At 35.0% G+C, this 16,832-nt stretch overlaps 2 protein-coding genes across 3 annotated transcripts in view; one reads left to right on the top strand and one right to left on the bottom strand.

Annotated features, from left to right (window-relative positions):
* The window catches only part of LOC106873216 (coiled-coil domain-containing protein 134), a 73,310-nt gene that overhangs the window by 15,003 nt on the left and 41,475 nt on the right, over positions 1-16,832 (top strand). The window lies entirely within an intron of this gene.
* LOC106873208 (uncharacterized) lies at positions 631-15,359 on the bottom strand. 2 transcript variants are annotated; one of them, XM_089360040.1, is made up of 2 exons: positions 14,737-15,359; positions 631-4,066 (listed from the first exon to the last, which is right to left on the bottom strand). In XM_089360040.1, the coding sequence occupies exons 1-2, from the start codon at positions 14,737-14,739 to the stop codon at positions 3,131-3,133; spliced, it is 939 nt and encodes a 312-aa protein (XP_089216166.1). In that variant the 5' UTR covers positions 14,740-15,359; the 3' UTR covers positions 631-3,130. The 2 variants fall into 2 exon arrangements, with proteins under 2 accessions (XP_089216166.1, XP_014775941.1); XM_014920455.3 differs by lacking the exon at positions 14,737-15,359 and adding an exon at positions 8,421-8,726.

Here is a 16,832-nt window from a genome sequence, read left to right as displayed (position 1 = left end):
CAGCCATCACATGATGTCCAGGTAAAGGTATACACAAACACACACACACACACATATATATATATATATATGATAGACATCTTCCAGTTCTTGTCTGTCAAATTCACTTGCAAAGCCCAAGGCTATAATAGAAGACACTTGCCAAGGTGTCACACAGTGAGACAGAAATGAAGACCACATGGTTGGGAAGCAAGTTTCTTAACCTCATAACATTGCCAGCACCTATCTGCCTGTGTGTGTGTGTATCAGCTGAAGATGATCAGAGAATTGCAATATAGTCTACACAGAAATATTATATCATCTTCAATGCCATACTACTACTATTTATCATTGTGTAATGAAAATTAAATTAAATTAAATTAAAGAAAAAGTGCATAATAAAGTTGGATATGAACAGGTAGATCCTATATACTTGGAGGCTATTCATGCCTTTCTCACATGGCAAGGTTGGTTAACATGTCAGTAATATATATAAAAAAAAACCTTTTTAGCAGGAGGTAAATTTCTATCAGAAAATAATAGAAAAGTTGTATGGCATTTTTGTCTTTTATTGACAAATTCACATGTTCAATCTCAACATTATATTTTAAAACTCAAGGTTACAAATTAAAAATATAACAGGACAAATTCTTATAAAAATAATTTTTTATTTCATCATTGTATAATAAAAATTCAAGAAAAGAAAATGTTATAATGTTGCATATGTACATGCAGACCTTGTAACTCTGAATGTATTTGATAGGCAGATGCAAATTTACTTGAAATAGCTCTCAGTTACCAGAGCTCAGGTTATGAATAATTTAATAACACCACATGTGAATGCTATAAATATATACATGTGACTGGGAAAAATTACCCAGGAATGCCTGTTGCATGAAAACCTTGAAATAACAACTAAGATACTTCATGTAGTATGCCAAGTAATAGTTAAAATTATACTTTTGTGGTGATTAATATTTAATTAAAATCTAGGTGTTTTCTCTGCCCCTTGTATTTTTTGAGAACTAGGCATTTAGAAAATGATTGTTGTCATCATTCAAGGTTTAAGTTCAGCTAAAAAATTTCTTGGCTTACCACATCGAGTATGCTATTATTTATTTACAGTTACTATTATAATTACATAATTGATTAGCTTTGCTCATTCAAACATTGTTTAGAGAAATATATCTTGTTATAAGTAGAAGAACTTTGGGAAGAAACTTATTAAGTTAAATAAGTTATCAAGGTGGATTGATCATTATAATTATCCTGTAAACTTTAGACAGAGAGAGGTTTTTAGGGTGTTTCCTTCTAATCTATCTCCCTTCACCCTTTAGCATTTAGAATAATGTCAAATGTAATGCTTATTTATTCATATTATTTTGAATTAATCATGCATTATCTCCATAGCTTTGAAACTTCAAAGATATAATTGTTTGTTTTTAAAATGACATTGTAGAGTAGGTGTAAGAGACCAGATGTGGCTGGTTTGAACATAAAACAGATTAAAGATTTGGGCTGTATATGGCATGTTTAAAATATACAGGGTTAGTATGGTACCAATTTTCCATAGATAATTTTTTACCATGTTTACCAACATCATTAATAGTAATCTTCAGTTTCTCCGGACTCTCTACAGATAATTTTCATCAAGGTCTTTACAGTGTTCTTTTGAGGTTGAAGACATGTAAGCAGGTTGCATAACAACCTTAAATGATTCATCTGAGGTTATTCCATGGCTACACCAAATTCAGAAATAGCCAGCTGGCAAAATCAAGTTCATTAAATGTGATCACTCAAAAACTGGTTCCTTTGTGATTCTCCAAGTATTCAGCAAAAGCAAATCATTTAAAAGGCTTTTAATATATTTAAATCATTTTGGAGTGATTCTAATGAATCAATATCATACAATAACTTAGAGAATAGAGACAGTTGATAAATTTAGATTTTGGTGTAATGTGATATTTTGTGTCTTTTCCCAGCACTGATGAAGTAGCTCAGAGACCCAAGATGTTAAGTTACTTCCGTTTCTGATATCTAATGATGCAGCAATTGTTTTCTTCTGTATACAATCCAAGATGTTTAAATGCTGCAATTTGTTCCAATTTTATTACATTGAATGTGATACTGATCTAAAGTACTTTAGTTATTATCATCACTGATACAAAGACCAAACTGTGAAGCTCTCTTAGTTTTTCTTATGTCAGCAGAAATTGTACTACAATCAGCATACATGGGATTAGTGGCTGATATATCCTTTGGGTTTCTTTATCTCAGCCCTACATTCTTCCTCATGCTGTTTATAACTGGTGATCTTGTATGGATTTTCAGTTTCTCAGCTGTTTCATTGGTATCCTATCAGGTTAGAAGCATCAGTTTAAGAATTTTTAGAAATCTTGGGATTAGCAAAAGTGCAGAGACCAACAACTCTTTCGAATTTTAAGTCGTACAAGATGAGAGGTAATGATGTGAATAACAGCATCATCACAGAAGTAAGGAGTAGTGTTCTTTCTTGAGTAGCAGCACCATGCCAGATTTAGGAAAATATTCCATTGAGTAATGACACAGTCCCTGATATGAGAGCAGTATTTCATTGAACAGAAGTATTGTCTTAGATTTAGGGGAATATTCCATTGAACAGCAATACTGTCCCAGAAGTAGGAAAGTATTCCACTTACAAGTAGTACCATCCTAAATGTGGAAACAGCATAAAATATGAGTAGCAGAATATCAGTATCATTCTATATTTAGGAGTATTTTCCAATGAACAGCAACACCATTCCTGATGTAGGAGCAATAGTTTTCAATAGTTTTCTGAGTAAATATGTCCTTATAAGAAATTTAATTATCTTAAATGTGCCAGTATTTGTGTCAAAGAACATGAATAAGTCTTTGTTTTAAAAGGAACTGTTGAAATTCATAAAGATGGATATGAAAAATAGAAAAGAATTAAGGCGAAGTGTGAATATTGTCAACATGGATTATTTCTCTTTTGGAGTTGGGATCCTTAATATTTCTAAAATATTTTCAGCAGAAATCAGAAACAATGATTCCATTACTTGATTTTGGATTTCATAAAGAAATATATCAATTATGTAAACGATGTTTGTTGTTATGTGAAAACTAGAATAGTCTCCAAAATAATGATTATTTAAGAATTATCTGACCATCGTCTGTAAATTGAATGCTGAAAGAAAATATTCACCAAAAACATCTGAGTTACTCTTCCAATTAATATATTATCAGGCAACCAATTTTTTATCCATTCTTGCTGAGTAATTAAGCCATTTCCAATAAAAAGATAAAATTGTCTAATCATAAGTTGTGTAACAACAAAAACTGTGCCCAATTTACAAACAAGAGTTGGTTGTAAACCTGAGCAACTTAAAATGGACGGACTACTTTCTTCTAATAAAACATCATCATCTTTGTCTTCGTTTTCAAAAAACATTGAAACAGTTTTCTGATAATTGAAGCAATTGACAGAAAAGAGCCGGAGGAAAATAGTGCCAACAAAAATAGGACTTAAAAAACTACCAATCAACTTTAGAAAGTTGGATAGTTTCTCAGAGTTTAGTAGCCAAACACTGCTCACAAATTCTATCAAAGTGTGTTTAGAATCAAAACAGGATAGAACAGGTAATTCTATATTTTCAGTTAAGTTGTTCTCTATGTTCATGAGTAAAAGTATAAACATGGTCAACATGAAAGTAAAAGCAGTTTCCCACATCTGTCCAGTTCCTAATGACCACATGAGAACATGGTTGAAGACTGTTAGAAATAATATCACATAAAGAAGCCAGGTGTTGCTGTTAAAAGATATTAACACAATATAACAGGATAAACCATAGTTTAGAATAGAAAATATAGCAAATATAATTTGATATATGTACAGGTTATCATCATCATCTTCTTCAGCCAAATCATTTATGTAATTGGAAAGTTGTGTTGCTAGGAGAAGAACAAAGAGAACTTCTTGGAATAACATGATAGGTTCAAATACCTGCAGCACAAAGCCATAGACATATACCACTGAATAAGGGACGAGTTTCACAGGGAGAGCCCACAGCAGAATAAATAATCCAACCTAAATAAGAAAACAACAATAAATATATAAATAACTGGAAAACAGGTATCTTACAACAATAAATAACTATGTCTTAATTAACATAGCTAAGCATTACATTTTATATTATTTTAGTAGTTATAAGATAGTTCATGAACCCAAGTTACAGTTTACTTCCATTACAAAGTAAAACCACCAAATATACTCAAACATATTTGAGTTAATTTTAAAAATTGTAGTAGTTTTATTTCCAATAGAGTAACATCTGTTTGAGGCTCTACATGAGAAATTGACCTGGAGTAACGAGAGCATGCCATTGATGAGGTTTGCAAATGGCAATAAAAGGACTTTGACAAACCTAAATGATTGATTGATTAAATGATAAATAATCAAACAATCGATTAGTTAATTAGTTAAATGGTAATTATCTTTTATCTTTTACTTGTTTCAGTCATTAGACTGTGACCATGCTGGACCACCAGAAGTGATTCTGAAGGCAAAACACACACATACAATGAACCTCTTTCAGTTTATGTCAACCAAATCCACTCATAAAGTTTTGATTGACTCAAGGCTACAGTAGAAGTCACTTGCCCAACGTAGGATTGAACCCAGAACCATGCAGTTTGGAATCAAACTTCTTACTATACATCCAACCAGTGCATGTGTTTATTATTGGCATAATGACCTTCTCGAGATACAACAAAATATATTTCAACACATGGGATCACATCAAGAATCTTGCAAACCACAATACAAAAATGAAATAAATGAAAAGTATTCTTGGGCAAGTCTGGACAATAAAGAACATTCTTTACAACAAAACAAGTTTAAATGTATTCATCGATTCATCATTTTGCTATCTATCTTCCTCTGATTCTATCATACAATGCTGTTTGTTTTAAAGCATGTCTAAATTAAAACATTCCATTATAATTTACTGTAAGAATTTGTTGTTGATTTATCTTCCAAATGCTAATTTAGTAATGAAAATGTTTATTGTATTTATCAAATTTTAAAAATTATTTTAGGCAGTATTCATCATTAGAAATAAGTTATACCTGGATTTTCTAAAAGCTGTCTACCGTATTTTAGTGTATATTCTATTGGTGGCAGCCTGTTGGTTACGACAAGGGTTTCGGTTGATCTGATCAATGGAACAGCCTACTTGTGAAATTAACGTGCAAGTGGCTGAGCTCTCCACAGATATGTATACTCTTAATGTAGTTCTCAGGGAGATTTAGCATGACACAGAGTGTGACAAGGTTGGCCCTTTAAAATACAAGTACTACTCATTTTTGCCAGCTGAGTGGACTGGAGCAATGTGGAATGCAGTGTCTTGCTCAAGGACACAATACGTCAGCGGAAATTGAACTCATGACCTTACAATTGTGAGCTGAATACCTTCATTATTAAGCCATGCGCCTTCACTATTCTATTGGTACATTGTCTGAAAACTATCTACTGTATTGGTATATCAGTTATGTTAGTAGAATTAATAATATTGGTTTCAAATTTTGGCACAAGGCCAGCAATTTTGAGGGAAGAGGCTGGTTGATTACATCCACTCCAGTACTCAACTGGTACTTATTTTATCAACTCCAAAAGGATGAAAGGTAAAGTTGGTCCTGACGAAATTTGAACTCAGAATGTAAAGACAGACAAAATGCCACTAAGCATTTTACTCAGAATGCTAACAATTCTGCCAGGTCACTGCAATAGTAGAGTTAATAATATTACTCCTAAGTCTTAAACATAGCACAAATATCTCACCAAAATTAAGAATTTTATGCCTAAATATTCCAGTCATCTTATCAGAGAAGTAAAACTATGTCAAAATTGTGTGTGTGTGTACAGATGAATGTGTATTTATGTATATCTTCTATCTTTTATTTGTTTCAGTCATAAGACTGCAGCCATGCTGGGGCACCCACATGAAGGGTTTAGTCAAACAAATTGAACTCAGTACTTATTTTTTTAAAGTCTGGTTCTTACTCCATCAGTTTGTTTTGCTGAATCACAAAGTTAAAGGGATGTACACAAACCAATCAGTGGTCAAGCAGTGGAGGGAACAAACACAAACACCAAAACATATTTAAACATATGACAGGTTTTCACATAGTTTCCATCTACCAAATTCACTCACGGCATTGGTCAACCTATGGCTATGATACAAGGTACTTACTCAAGATGCTGCGCAGTGGGACTGAACCCAAAACTACATGGTCGCAAAGCAAGCTCCTAAACCCCACAGGTGTGGCTACGTTTCCATGTCTTTACATTGACACCTCTTGAAAAAGAGCATTTCTGTGTTTATGCCCTGCTACTTTGCAGTTCAATAAATAAATATCCATAAGTAACTGACTAGAAAGTAAGCTGAGGTCAATAGGATTAACAAAAACTCGAGGCAGATTTTCTATAGTTGAAGCTCTACCTGTCACCAAACCTTACTTCTGTCTAAGTAAGGTAAAAATTTCTCCTTGGGGCCACTCTCAACTATTGCATGCCAAAACAAGAAAATGCAGACACTACTACCCCATATACATATATATTTATGTGAGTGTGTGTGTGTGTGTATATATATGTTGTGTGGAGGCGCAATGGACTCGTGGTCATAGGATCGTGGTTTCGATTCCCAGACCGGGCGTTGTGAGTGTTTATTGAGCGAAAATACCTAAAGCTCCACGAGGCTCCGGCAGGGGATGGTGGTGAACCCTGCTGTACTCTTTCACCACAACTTTCTCTCACTCTTTGTTTCTGTTGTACTTGTAATTCAAAGGGTCAGCTTTGTCACACTGTGTCACGTTGAATATCCCCGAGAACTACGTTAAGGGTACACGTGTCTGTGGAGTGCTCAGCCACTTGCACGTTAATTTCACGAGCAGGCTAATCCGTTGATTGGATCAACTGGAACCCTCAACGTCGTAAGCGACGGAGTGCCAACCAACACATATATATTGTAGAAATACACACACACACAACAAACTTCTTTTGGTCTTCCAAATCCACTCACAAAGCTTTATTCAGCCAAGGGCTATAACAGAACACAGTGTCATGCAATAGGATTGAACCCCAAACCACATGGTTAGGAGGTAAACTTCTTAACCACACAACTACGCCTATGCTAACTAACTCTGTCTCTGGTCAATAAAAGCAAAGTAATTTAACCAGGGGTATCTCTTTTACTTGTTTCAGTCATTTGACTGCGGCCATGCTGGAGGACAGCCTTTAGGCGAGAAAATCGACCCCAGGACTTATTCTTTATAAGCCTAGTACTTATTATATCGGTCTCTTTTTGCCGAACCGCTAAGTTACGGGGACGTAAACACACCAGCTTCGGTTGTCAAGCGATGGTGGGGGGACAAACAGACACACAAATACACATACATACATACACACACACACATACATATATATATATATATATATATATATATATATATATATATATATATATATATATATAGTTCAAAAACACAATAACAAAAAAACAAAAAAACAACAAAGTGAGGACGTGATATGGATAGTATTATTGGATAGTATTATATATATATATATATGAAGAAGAAGCTTCTCCGAATTATTACGCAGTGGAACCGAACTTTATTACACAACCATGTCGAGGAATAATAATTGAATATGTTTTTCGAGTATATGTTTTACAGCCTTCAATATCTAGATATCTGCTTATCATTTTATTGTTCAAAATTTGTCAGAAGTATATCACAGTTTAAGAAGTGGGGGGTCAGCAAATTTCTTTTTATCGAAAACATAAAATAAAAATCCACTTTCTTTATGTAAACATGAATGGAGCTGCGGTATTTTTTTGTTTTTTAAACTGTGGTCTTTGGCTAAAATAATTTATTCGTTGGCTTTTTTGCCACTATCGCACACTACATTCTCATCATATATTGTACTTTCATTACTGAATACTTTCGCATGTTGGTTACTTATTTTTAAATCACTAATGTTTATTGTTAAAGTTAAGTTAAAGAATATTTAATGTCAGATATTAACTTTAAAAATAATCAATCACAGCGGCAATATTTTAATAAATTTCTGATTGGTATCCAACCCACTACTTCAGATTCATCTCCGAAAATAATCACTTATTCATTCGTAAGTTAATCTTTCCGGTAAAGATTGTTTTTTAATTTTTTTTCCATCGCACATTATTAGCAACTAATAAATAAGAAACCGGCAATATTTCAATTACGCTTTGAAGAATGAAAGTATACAATAATAACGAAAGAACAATTTTATGGAATGTTAGTGTTGTTAACAATAAACTTGGCGGGGAATTTTGAAGTTCTTAAATTTGATAGTAATAATTTAAGAACTGGATTGTAAGGACGGGGCAACATCGAATACATACCTCTCCAAATGGTTGAAGAAAAATCCAATTAATTGAAATATAATGCCCCAGGACACAGACCAATGACAAAAGGAGTGACATTCGAAGAATGGTATCCACACCACATGCGAGACCATAAAATAGCAAAAGTGGTAAACAGGATAGTGGAAGCAATGAAAACCAACCAGTGGAACACAACAGACAGACTTTCAGGCACATTGTGATAAACACAGCTCGAACTATGTTCGATATATCAAGCAGAACAAATTAAAATGCATCAAGATGCATTAGGACATGTTAGTGTGAAATCAACACAAGTTGACCTGCAATGAAAACGAGGCGGTGACACGAAGTAACGAGAAAAGACTATCTTGTTGCGTGCTTCGCAGATATAGTTGTTAGCTCTCCATCAGATCAACACATTGCTGTATTAATAAGAAGGAAACGTTAGATAATGTAGTCCTAGTTATACTATGTTTTAAAAAAGATGGATATAGGGTCAGGACTAGAAAGCTTTTGGCACTGTCATGGTATTAGCTGTCAGAAGTGAAAGTAGAAAAATCTGACAAGGAACGTTACTGCTGGTTTGAGTTGATTCTTTGGCTACTGACAGCTAATACCATGACTGGCCGGAGCGAGCTATCTGTCTGTCTGTCTCTCTCTGTCTCTCTCTCTCTCTATCTATCTATCTATCTATCACTCGAAAGTTATTGGAACAAATTTGACACCTATATCCATGCGTTTGAAAACACACAGAGTATAAGGGTACTACTAAAGCAGAGTGGTCCCGAACGCGCAGTCGCGCGTCCGCGCTAGCTAGTCGTGAGTGGTCGATCCTATTATTTTTAAACTTCAAACTTCATTTGTTTTCTATTTTGATAAATTCTCTCTGTTGAAAATTATATTTTTATATTTTAAATAATTTGCAATTTCAGAAAATATATTTTTATATTAAATTTGCGTTTTCTAATTTGATAAATTCTACGGACACAGAGGTGAACGAGTGATAGATAGATAGATAGATAGATAGATATAGAGAGAGAGATAGTGAGATAGACAGACAGATAGATAGCTCCGGCTAGTCAGTAGCCAAAGAATCAACTCAAACCAGCAGTAACGTTCCTTGTCAGTTCTACTTTCAATTCTGACAGCTAATACCATGATAGTGCCAAGCTTTTAATTATAGATCTACTTCATCAAGCTAAACGTAAACAAAGTGTGTTTGTAAAGAAAAGGGATTTCCTGGAATTAAAGTACGGTATTTTTTGCAAGAAGTAAGAAGTATTTTGGCAGTCTGTCACCATCATCATCATCATCATCATCATCATCATCGTCAACAGCAGCAATTTACGTTCAGTTTTCCATGATGTCATGATTTGGGTAGGTCGTCACGTTCCAGGTCAGTTCTTATTTTGAGTTACTGACCTCCAAGACGAGTCGTTGACTATGTCATTTTTGGCAAAGTTTCTATAGCCGGATGCTCTCCTTATCAATCGTTTTACAGAGTGTAAAACTAAAGAAGTTGTCATCCCCAGCAAGACTAAAGAGTCCTGTTTGCTTCATGCTATTTCCGTTCGCTCCTTCTCCAGCACCAGAGGATTATAGCTTTCTTTGTAGTGTTATAGAGCAAAAACAGAGAGAGAGAGAGAGAGGTGATAGGAGTAGTGGAAATGATGAAAGTGAATGATCGGTGAGAAAGAGAGAGAAATTTGAGATAGAGTGATGGATAGCAATGACAATGGGTAATGGTTTGAGAGTGACGGTAATGGTTAGCAATATTGAACGAGTGATTGTAAGGGGATTTGAACACGGACGGATCCAATGCGATGGCATTGTTCGATAAACGGCCTTATCAGATAACCAGAGAAGACGGTCTGCGTACTCTTCTCTCCAGTTCACTGCTGCTGATTCTTCTTACATCAAATTTGTCTCGGTACACTTGTACTCTGTCTCTTTCACGGAATTTTCCCTCAACATCTACAGATTCAGCTATCAAAGCCATGGCATCTGTGTACAAATATTCCCATGGAAACCGGTTTCAAACTTCTTGATGGTGATGATGACGATGACGATGATAATGATGATGACAATGACGACGACGGTGGTGGTGGCGGCGGCGATGACGACTATTATAAACAAATAGATCGAGAGCTAAAATCTGAAATACACCAATCTGCTCGATAAAATTATTCGCCGAACTCTCGCCTTGCTAACAGCTCCTTTGTACATTGGTTGTACAACTCTCACAAGTCACTTTTTTTTAATCAGTTTTCTTGGCAACCACCACACTTCAGAACGTGAAATTCTGTCAAAAGCCTTTTCCAAGTGGTCAGTGAAAGCTATCTACAGAGGCTTCCTTGTAGTTAGTACTACTTTTGTATATGTGCCACAAAAAAGGTGTTTTGTGGTGGTATCCTGTCCTGACATAAATTTGAATTAGGTTTCTTGGCTAATACTTTTCTTAATTAGTTATATTTATGACTCTTTCAGTAACTTTATTACGTGATCCATTCCTTTTGTACCTTAGACTTTCTTTTCTCTTGAACATGTCTTGCCTTTGGAATAGTTGATGATGATCGGAATGAGTTGATTATGCACAGCTGTTTGGGCGCTATTGATTTGGCGCGGATGACAGAGCATTCAACTTGCTTTAGCGACAGTTCTTTGTGACGCTCGAGGTAAACAGGCGCGCAGCACATGTAGAAATATACACGTACAGATAGAAAGAAAAAGTGTGTGTGAGCGTCTCCAAAATTACCTCTATATCCCCAGGGCAGAACCGCCTCTCGGTGCTTGACATGAAGGACTTAGCAAAAGGCAATATATATATATATATATACACAGCAATAAGAAAATGAAGGGGATCAAGAGGTGGTATTCATCAACTTTAAGACATTATATTACGTCTTTATTTATTAAAAAAAAAATTATAATAATATACATACATGTATAACATATGCTTTACATATATAATATATAAAATATAAAAATACAAGTAATTATTAAAATATATAACGTAGAGCATAGAAAGTAGAATAATATCTTACAGCTGTTTCAACCAAGAGGCCATAGTACCCCACTTTACTTCCATCCTTCAGTGAACTGAAGTATTTGGTAGATAAGATTAAGGTACTTGAGAGTGCCTCTGGGCTTCGTCAGCGAGATTAGAAAGTTCATAAGGTTAAGTTATAGATATAAATACATACATATATACACACTTTTACATATACATAAATACTTATTTATACATTTATATGTATATGCATACAAAGGAACCAGTTATTATTATTATTAGGTGTATTATATTATTCTTATTAGATAAAGTAAAAACAGAGGAAAGTGAAATTATCAAAAGAGAAATAATAGTGGAATTTAAATAATCAATATATCTTAAGATTATTGAGGTTATGTAGGAATGAAAAGGTATATAAATGAGGAATGCATACACACACATACACATACACACACACACACACATATGTATATTTACGTACATACATACCCATAGGTACATACATATTTCCAGTGTTGAGAAGGGATGGTTACTGTAGTAGTTCGTATTTTTCTTTTTATATAATTATAATAATTATACACAAACACACACACACACATATATATATATATATATGCATATAAACATCCGATATGTTTTCTATTGAGGGCTTGGGGTAACGGTCCACAATAAGTGGGTTAGAGTTTATATTAATACCTGTGATATTAGTCGATACTAAAAGTAATAAATTTCCGGGTATTAATAAAGATACTTTATTATTTTCCGTTACTTTTTGTTTATCGTGTAACTGAAATCCTGCGGGAAGTGGGGAGGGGGTTTTGGTCAGTCCCGTAATCTAATTGGTCATCTATTGTTTTGAAAGGCCATGACTTTGTTATGGTTGGTTAATGGATAACCGATAACATGAACAACAAATTAGGCAAAAATACATATAAAAAATATATGTAAATAAAAACAAAAAAAAGGGTAAAATAACCTCCATTTATTACATTCAGTAGTGTAATTACCATGCAATGAAAAAACACTTGTGTATTAATAATTGGGTATTCACACACAGCCTCAACTCCTTTCACATACAGACTCTTCCAATTGTGTATTCAAAGAACTGGTATAAATGCTCACGTGTTATTGACTCTCTTTCTATCTGCTGTAATAACTCACATACACATACATGTATCACTCACATACATACTTTTCTTTGTACGACGGCCTGTCTTTGATTATGTTCTTATATGTCGCATTCACACTCTCACATACACATACATCTTTAACGCCATAATAAATGTCTCTGTTATTCATCTTATACGGTTGTGGTCTTTCATTACTGGTCATCTATGTTATCGTAGTATAACATATTTTATGTATATCATCTTTGATATAATATTTTGTGTTCGACCGTGTGACACGTTTAAATAAAAAGGAGTCCTCTGTTTTTCCATTCGTCACCATATCTCCTTTTTGAGTTCGCACGGTCGTTCTTACAGATATTATCCCTTAGTTGGTTGGATACACAACCTCTAACTCTCTTGGAATTATATATATATATATATATATATATATATATAGAGAGAGAGAGAGAGAGATAGATAGATAGATAGATAGATAAATAGATAGATAGATAGATAGATACGCACTATATCTGACACCTTTTTCTCCTTTCCTGACATTTCGGTCAGCATTCATCACTCTACTCTCACCACCTCCATCCACTACAAACACAAAGACTCACACCCATGCCTCAACTTCTCCTCCCACCCTAAACACACCAAGCTTTCCATCCCCTATTCCCAATTCCTCCGTCTACGCAGGCTCTGTAGTGACGACCATGACTTTGAGACTCAGTCGCAACTCATGGCTCACCATTTCACCCTACGTGGATATCCCCTCACCACTATCCACACCGCCCTTGCCAGAGCACGTTCCATGGACCGTGCATCTGCTCTCCCCCCCCCCCCCCCGAACTCACCCCGCCGTCTCCCGTTCCCCCTCCTTCATCGTTACCCTCCCTCGTAACCCCACCCACCCCTACACATTCCAAACCCACCTTCCCATCCCTTACACCCACTCCCATATACCCCACCCTCTGCCTACCCACATACCCCATCTCTACCTTCACCCTCAGCCTGATCCACCCTTGATTTCCCCACTCTCACCTCCCCACCACCCAACACCATCACACCACACACCACCATATCACACAACACCACATCACATCACATCACACCATCACGCAGGTTCAATGAGAAGCAGACAAAATAAATTGCCCCAGGAAGGATTGCAATCTCTGAATCAAAATCAATGTGCGAGTTGGGCATTGACATGAGTAATGATGTATCTTTCCAGGTGCATATTAGAAAGTTGGCAATAAAATGCAGACAGCTGGCCGGATGGATCCTTAGAACATTCAGAACGAGAGAACAGGATACCATGATTGTCTTCTGGAGGACACTTGTCCTCAGCCGTTTAGATTACTGCTCCTAACTATCGTCATCACAGTGTAAAGTTAACGGAACTCGAAGCTACACGAAGAAGATCGTCTCAATGTAACATACCTGCTAATGGGAGAAAAAATTAAGACTCTACTCACTAGAACGAAAGTGGAAAGATTTGGAGTGATGCACATCTGAAAAATCCAAGAACTTGTAGCAAACTTTTGCATTGTAAGTTACACGAACAGCAGAACGGGGCGCCACTGCATAGTACCAAAATCCCCAATATTGCCATCAGGCTACAGGACCAGATACTGCAACAGCTTGGGTTTCAAGGGCCCACACGCCTTGAATATTCTTCCACAAATTCCGAGAGACCTACATGCGGTGAATGTAAGTGTCTTCAAAGCAAAACTGGATCTCCTCCAGTCAAGAGTTCCGGTTGAACCTACCACGCGATAAGAAACTCAAATGAGAGCAGCAATATCAAACTCACTCATTCACCAAATTCCACATATCAGAGGAGGTTAGAGAAAGCGTAGCAAAGCTAACGGCGGTGCCCCAGTATGGCTGCAGCTCTCGAGCTGAAACTAGTAAAAACAATTACATATACATACAAGAGCGCACGCAAACGCACACGCAGACACACACAGACGCACAAACACATGCATGCATGTATGTATGTATGTATTTATGTATGTTTGTCTGCATGTGTATGTATATATGTATTAATGTACGTGCGTATATACGTACGTATATGTATGTGTATATATATATATATATATATATATATATATATATATATATATATATATATATATATAGTTAATCTTCAAGTTTAGGAGGGTAAAAAAAGTAAATAAAAATATTCAAGGGAAATAACTGAACGACTTACCATTATTATCCGTTTTCTTTTAGCTGTTTATAAATAAATCACACACGTGCTTTTTTTTTTCTAAAACACCATGCGACGGAATTTTTTCTTATAAAAGTTTAAAATGTTTTTTTCTTTTTCCAAAACGGAAACGAAATGGTTTGCAGAAGTACCCGACGGAACGGAGTCAAAAACAACAGGCAGAAAAGAAACAATTGTGCATGGAGAGAACTTTGTCGATGGAAATGATAATGAAATTCAACAGATAAATTTCTAGGACTGCATGCTGATCTCAATGAGATCGTGTTCATTAAAAATAGATATTTATTAATGAAAATTTCTACGGTTATGCTCCAGATGTTTGAATATATTGCACTGTAGAAAATTTCATTAAAATATATCTATTTTCAATGAACACGACTTCGCCGAGTGAAGGTCAGCATGCAGTTCTAGAAATTCACCTACTCAACATTATACACTTCAGAAATGGCAGCCAAAAAATAAACAAATGTTTTTTTCTTTGGGGATTGAATTCCGCCATAGAAATTCATATAGATAAGATGAGATTGAGGATTTCGTTTTCAGCAACAATAAGATGTTGTGCAGCCGGTCTTCCACGAGGCATTTTCGATTTCTCATAAGAAACTATGATATTCAGTCACGTGTGTGATTTATTTATAAACAGAGTAGTACGGAGAATACTGGTAAGACGTTCAGTTACTTCCCTTGAATTTCTTTTTTTCCCCCCTAAACTTGAAGATTACCTATATATATATATATATATATATATATATATATATATACATATGTATATATATATACATATGATTTCCCCCTTACATTAGAAATTCCCATTATTGATTGTAGAGCCTTCTATGTAATCGCGTGTGCGCGTGTTTAAAAGCTTAATATTATCATCTTGCTGCCTATCTTCAAATTAAATCATGGAAAGGTTTAACCTTAACTAATAATCTCCATCGGGTTTAACCAAAAAATTGCAATCAAATAGATGGTAGTTCGTCAATTACAAGTACCATCAACAACCAATAATTCCATTTGGTTGATTGTAAGTTGTAATAAGATCGAAGTACGAATTAATTCAAGAAGATAATCTTTGTTATGCAGGCAGCTCAGTATTAAAAGGTGTGATGATATTGTTTTGGTCTAAATATTGAAGCATACACAAGAGACTATAGCAGTAAGCGGGGTGGGGGGGCTTTTATTATGATATGGATGGGAATATTGCTGAAGCAGTCTTTAATTAAATCAATAGCAATGATGAGAGAGTGAAAAAGTTAGTCTTAAAATATCAGTTTCCTAACTGACAAAGAAGATACTTTCAACCTGGACAAACGTCACGTTCTACATAATGTTAGAAACCGAGGCTATTCAGAGAATGTTAAGAGAGCTCCAATAGTTTCCTTGTGTAATTTTATTTCGTTAAATGATAAGATGGATGTGTTGCGTCAAATACATGAATGGATTCTTTCCTAAAACTCTTCTTTGACATCCTCTTCCGTTTTCTTTAGGCGTGTCTCCTAGACACTAGTGAATTCAGTTTCACCATTGGTTGCTGCCATTTGGAAGTTGGTAGTTCTCTTAAAACTAATATAATATCCGGTTAGACCGTCATTAACTTGGAAAATGGATGTCGTTTGCAATGCTCCTCCAAACTTGATTTTTATAGTTCAAAGGAGTGGACAGCTGCACTCAAAACACATCCAATAAAAATCAACCTTTTGAGTTTATCTGTATCCTTGAAACTTGTTATTTATTTTTTTATAGGAAATAACCACCATATGCAAATGTATATGTATGTATGCATTCGTGTGTGTGTTTGTGTGTTATCTTTTACTTTTAATTATTTGATATCCTCTTGTAAGGAAGAAATTGGTTTCTGACAAAGATACAATGCTCTACCATTGGGATGCTGATAACAAAAACTGTCACATTTTAAATTTGAGTAAAGTTTTGAATAATTTTACTGTTCCACCTACAGATTATATTTGCAATGTGTGAATGTGCGAATTAATATCTTTTTCCGCAATTTCCGATTGGTAAGATTAGCCAATTGGTAAGATCTGCTGTGATGGATATATAATACTATATATTTCGGA

The sequence above is a fragment of the Octopus bimaculoides genome, chromosome 11, assembly GCF_046866305.1.
Source record: "Octopus bimaculoides isolate indiv1 chromosome 11, ASM4686630v1, whole genome shotgun sequence".
NCBI classification, from domain to species: Eukaryota; Metazoa; Mollusca; class Cephalopoda; order Octopoda; family Octopodidae; genus Octopus; species Octopus bimaculoides.
This window is presented reverse-complemented; position numbering and strand designations above follow the sequence as displayed.